The following is a 6,000-nucleotide window of genomic DNA, read 5'->3' as shown; positions in this document are numbered from 1 at the left end:
AGCAGATGCAGGTTAGAACTGTCTTCCATGATGAATGCGCTTCTATAATGAGAAAAAAACCTGGTAATAAACTGAGCAGAGCTCAGGTAGACTCCCATAACAGGATGTGCGGTCGTAAATCAGAGATATGAAGCGTATCTAGAGTGTTCTAGAGGGTGCTGTCACCTGATTGGTTAAAGTTTGGTTCTTAGTAAATTAATGTGGGTAGGTTACTAAAGAGAATGTTTTCAAGTAATTATAAGTGATGTGTATTATGCTGTACTGCTTTTCAATTGTACAGTGGGCTCCCACTTAGGCGACGGGGAATGATTCAAGTATGTGAATCTATGAAGGATCAAATAATGGAGAAACCACATTCTGCAAAGGTCCCTTGAAGACCCAGGTCATTTAAAACCCACCCATATTTTTCTACGTAGAATCTGATCAGGAAGCCTGTGTGATATTCTGTGCTCTTGCCTTTAATGTCAGCCATCTCATCATGACTCATGCCCTGATTTGCTGAGGTAGTAGGGACAACAGTTTCCACTTTATTCCTCCTTATCTGTTTAAGTAATAGTTGTTGTGTTGTCTGTTTCAGTAAGAATGCTATTCGTCATCGGAGATAGTGGGAAAGCGAAGAGAGCAAAGGTGGACTGCTCTGAGCTCTAGACGATAAAACAGTGGTTCTTCCTTTTCGACCACAGACCATGCACAGAACATTTGCCTACAAAGGATTCACAGCCAGACAGGGTTATTTCTGTGACTATCATCTGCACAAAAGGGATCCAGATGAAATGGTATGTCTTCTAGGCAACATTTCTTCTTGCAACACAGCAAGAGAGACTGTTGTGCTGTTATCGATAGATTAAGTCCCAGTTGCCTTTCCACTAAACCCATTGATCCTTCAGATATTGCTGAAGAAGCTTCATACAAAGTTTTGCATTTGGAACAATAAAGATGCAGAAAGCCATTAAGCCCAGTGAGGAGAATAGAAAGGTTGTTGGATTGAGAGTTCTGATGAGGAGATGGAACTTCTTTTAAATTGAAAATACTCTCTCCTCCAAAGGAAACACTTTTCCTCATGCGGTTTCTGGTGTTGCATCTTTACAGGAAATAATCTACACAGCCTTTATGGAATGCTCTCCCCTAAGCAGCAACCACAGTCTGATCTTAAGTAACTAAATCAGACTCAGGATATAGCATATGAAGAAGAAAGACAGTAACAGAAAAGAGATGTTTATCTCTAGAAAAATGTCTCAAAGTCAACACAAGCAAGAGTGCTATTGCAAATCGGGAAGAATAATATCGCAACCCTCTTTTAGTGCAATATAGCTCAACAAGTTGGACATGCAATTCCCTTTTAAGTACTGCTATCAGTGCATAGGCAACCTTGGTTGATAGGGAAAGATATTGATAGTGGGTGTGATTGAGTTAGCTTAGATTACTATTGCTGACAATTTATGTAGAGGCACTTATGGTATACATTGCCTGGCTGAGAATCTACTAAAAGCCTTTAATATATCATGGCAATGCAATAGCAAAACATAATGTGGTGAAGAAACTTTGAGACTGCTTAACTCACCTAAACAGTGTGTCCATTTCTGCCTCCCGCTCCCTCTCCAGATGCAACTGCTGTTCAATGACACTCTTCATCCAGGCTGCATCTGCAGCAGCTTGCTCACGTCGGGCAGAACGAAGGCGCTGGTCTTCATCTTCTTTCTCAATAAGAGCAGAGAGAATCTGCATGTCCATTTCCTGCAGCAATTAACTATACTTTTAGGCTGTGTTGTTTTATCAGTAAGGGAGGTAAAAAATTTACGTTTCATTCCATAAAGAAATATATTGCATTGTATTTTTTAAACAGCGCACCTTGATAAACTCCTATTTTGCATCCGCTCAACATACCAATATGGCTTGTTTTCTTTTCTGTTAGTGCTGATGCAGTTTGTTTTTCAGGCAACATCAGGATCTCTTGTTGCAGAATGGGTTTTACGTATTCAGCAGCTTCTCTGCACCCATGGGTGCGGGTTTCAGAAAATGTCTAATTTCTTATCCTCCCAATTTTCTCATCCTCCACAGTCAGGATGGGAAGGCTGCAAGGAATGTGGCTGTGCTTACTTTTGGGGGCATTTTTCCTAGTAAAAAAACCATACTTGCTTTCACCAACAAAAGAGGTGAAGGTTTTTCCATCATGCTTTCTCTAATGATGAAAGGTGTAACTCGACAGACTCATTTGTAGAATAATTGATGGAAACAACCTTTACTGTACATTAGCGTGGGGAAATTTCCACATAGTGCAAAACAGTAGAGTTCCAATTCCACCATTTGATAGGACATGCAAATTGGCTAGTGTTGTTGCCTGAAACACATGCCACGGGGGACAGTGAATAGGACAGTATAATAATCCAAGTCGATAGAGTAAGAGTTTGCAAAGGTTCAGGAATCAGTCTTGTGATATAGTTAATGGAACATTTGAGATGCACCCATTTCAAACCTGAGAAATTATCATTTGTCTATGGGTTAATGAGAGTTTCACCAACATTTCTTGCTGACATTCGACGTCAATATGTTTTCATAAATGTTTGATAGTCAGGTTAAGAAACTGCTACAAAAAAGGTAATTTTAATGTTTTAGTAGGGTAAAGCAGGAGCCAGTTTCTAAGGCTTTAAAAGTGGAGAATTACAATGACTAGGTCAGGTATTGCAGAACATAGTTTCAGAAAATGTTATTTAGCTGTGTTACAGCGTGGTCTAGTTGTTATAAAAAGGTAGTTATGTAACTTCCCATTGTAGGCTGTAACGTTGGAACTCAGTTGTTGGGGTGAGATGTCATAGACCAGATTGAGATGCATGGCAGTGCTTGCATTCATAAGACTTTCAGTAATATTTGGTACTTCAGTATATTAACCTGTGTTTCTGCCTTGTTGTAGCATTTTGGCTTCAGTTGTGCTGGGTGCATTCTTGCAGTGAAAATCAGAAAGCGCTTATGTGGCCTTAACTGGAGCAGTGCTTATAGAGTGACCCTTGATCGTGCTGATCAAACACAACCCTTGTTTCCTGACTCCCTCATGCAGAGCTTTGTGTAGTGACGGTTGGGACAGTTTTTTCTTTAGCAAGACAGCGTCTCGTTATTAGTCTCATGAATCACTTGAAATGTCATGTTTACATTCCATCATAATACGTTGCTTTAGAATATTGAACTGTAGATGTGCTCTTGGATATTATGTGAGAGTTATACAAAGAGTATTGCTGTCACTGGGTTAGGCTAATTGACTGAGGTCTGCTGTGGTCTATAATTCAGATATAAGGTGACCTCTATTAGTCACTGGCATTTTGATATGGTTACTGGATTGGTTCTGACCAATGTGCCTATGAGCACCCTTATTTATTTTTGGGAAAATCTGTTTTTATTGATTGTATATGCTTAACAATATTTACCAACATATGCAGGTTATTTATCAATCTTTCTGTACAATCAGTTGAGTTGCCCATATGGCTACATCTAAGATTGATAGCATTTATCTTGTGAGCTTCACATTTTACCATTCTTTTTATATCAACTATTACCTATGAACTCCTTTATAAGGTGTAAAGTGTATTTTAAGGAATATGCTACTTACCAGTATGCATCTGTTCTTGGCATGTAGAGCTGCAGAGCCACACACTTAGAATAGATCGCCATCTGGTGTTGGGCTCGGATGCTTGCAGGTTGTTGTTGTCTTCGGAAGAAGTCTTTGGTCACGAGATAGGTGACTCCTCCCTTGGACTACAGTGCGCATGGGCATCCACTCCATCCTCAGATTGTTTTTCGCCATGATGGGAAATGATGGAGTTTGTAAAAATAAAGAAAGGATGTCCATGTGTAATGTCTAAGTAAGACGATGCTGGAACAGATACAGGTCCCGGGGAGGTGGGTGGGCGTGTGTGGCTCTGCAGCTCTACATGCCAAGAACAGATGCATACTGGTAAGTAGCATATTCCGTTCAAGGCATATGAGCTGTAGATCACACACTTAGGATAGACTATATAGCAGTGTCTCCCCTAGCGGTGGTCACCTGTATCAGTTGCAGCAGTTTGGAATAAAGTTTTAAGGACAGCCTGACCCACAGAAGCTTGTTGTTTGGCTTGCACGTCAACACAGTAGTGTTTAGTGAAGGTGTGTGTTGTAGACCATGTGGCTGCCTTACAAATATCTTCTAAGGGGATGTTTCCTAGGAATGCCATGGAAGCCCCTATTTTGCGTGTGGAATGCGCTCTAGGGGGAACTGTTAGAGTGCGTTTAGCTTTGTGGTAGCATATTTGGATACATTTAACTATCCACCCGGCTATTCCGGATTTGGAAATGGGGTTGCCTTTATGTGGTGGAGAGAAAGCAACAAACAAATGTTTGGTTTTGCGGAATGGTTTGGTTCTGTCAATGTAGTAAAGTAGGGCTCTTTTAACGTCTAAGGTATGAAGAGCTCTTTCAGCTACAGAGTCTGGATTTGGGAAGAACACTGTTAGCTCGACTGATTGGTTAAGATGGAACGGGGAAATGACTTTGGGTAGGAATTTAGGATTTGTTCTAAGAACCACTTTATTACGGTGTATCTGTAGGAATGGTTCTTGTATGGTTAAAGCCTGGATCTCACTTACCCTTCTAAGGGATGTGATAGCAATAAGGAACGCTACTTTCCATGTAAGGAACTGTAGTTCGCATTTATGCAGAGGTTCAAATGGGGGACCCATGAGCCTTGTGAGAACAATATTTAGGTTCCACACTGGAGAGGGTGGTAATCTGGGAGGAATAATCCTTTTAAGACCTTCCATGAAGGCTTTGATCGCTGGTACTCTAAATAATGACAAGTGTTGTCGATTTTGTAAGTAGGCAGCTAATGCTGCTAGGTGAAGACGTATGGATGAATACGCTAAATTACATCTTTGCAAGTGTAGTAAGTAGCAAATGATGTTCTGGATGGATGCATCCAGTGGACGTATATCATTGTTTTTTTTTTTTTTTTTTTTTAAAACCTTTATTTCTTCAAGAGTCTGGACACAGCTATTCAGCCGACAACCCGGAGGTTCGGCAGCTTCGGTAGAGAAGGACAGAGAAGCGTCCACATTGCATTAAAGGAGCAGTGAAAAGATTCCATTTTTAAATAAACGCAAACACACAACAAACCCCAGCAAGGCAAGAACACTGAATGCCCATGGTGATAGCCCCCCAGGGGAGGCCGGACCCCAATCATCTAACAGTCACAGTACTGTGATAAGAGGAAGAAGGGGGACAGCAGAGGCCCAAGAAGTCAATTAACCATCACATCTTATATACTGAGCTGGAAAGAATGTCAAGAAGAAAGCTGTTCCTCGGGGGGATCCAAATCAGGGGCAAGACATATTCCCCCCCTGTATTGATTCCACCGCCCCCAGATGGCGTGCCACTTCCGAGGGCGGCCTCTAGCGCAATATACTGTCTTTTCCCTGAGCATACTCCAGTCCATATTTTCTTTCCACGCGGTCAATGTGGGGGGCCCCGCGGAGCCCCACAATCGCGCGATATCTCTCTTAGCGACCATGTTACCCAGAGTCACCCATTGGGTCTGTGCCTCATCGTGATCAGTGGGCCCCCAGACATTCAGGAGACAACACCGCGCTTCCGGCTGCATAGCAATGCCCGTCACCTCCCCCATCACTGCATGGACTCTCCTCCAGAATTCCGTGATGACACCACATTCCCAAATGATATGCAGGAAAGTACCCACCATTCCACATCCCCTCCTACATAGGCCTTCCTCAGAGAATCCCATATGAACCAGCCTTGGCCCCGTCACATACACTCGATGCAGTATTTTGAGCTGCACCAGCCTCAGACGCGACGGGATCGCAACCTCCTTGGGAGAGGAAACAGCAGACTGCCAATCCTCGTCATCCAACTCAAGTCCATCCCTAGTCCACTGGTCCCGCAGCCCCAGAAGCATATCCGCCCGGACATTTATCAATTTCTTGTAGATGAGCGAGATCGTGCTCTCAGGCATATGGCCAT

At 42.5% G+C, this 6,000-nt stretch overlaps 1 protein-coding gene across 2 annotated transcripts in view; it reads right to left on the bottom strand.

The window, feature by feature from the left end:
- TCHP (trichoplein keratin filament binding) overlaps window positions 1–6,000 on the bottom strand; it is a 413,518-nt gene that overhangs the window by 168,416 nt on the left and 239,102 nt on the right. For both annotated transcript variants that reach the window (XM_085633293.1, XM_085633294.1), the window contains exon 9: window positions 1,562–1,734. In XM_085633293.1, the coding sequence (XP_085489419.1) occupies window positions 1,562–1,734 (173 nt within the window). The remainder of the gene's footprint in view (window positions 1–1,561; window positions 1,735–6,000) is intronic.

Source organism: Triturus cristatus, chromosome 11 (assembly GCF_964204655.1).
Source record: "Triturus cristatus chromosome 11, aTriCri1.1, whole genome shotgun sequence".
In the NCBI taxonomy this organism is placed as follows: domain Eukaryota; kingdom Metazoa; phylum Chordata; class Amphibia; order Caudata; family Salamandridae; genus Triturus; species Triturus cristatus.
The sequence above is the reverse complement of the archived record's forward strand: the minus strand, read 5'-3'. Positions and strand labels throughout refer to the sequence as shown.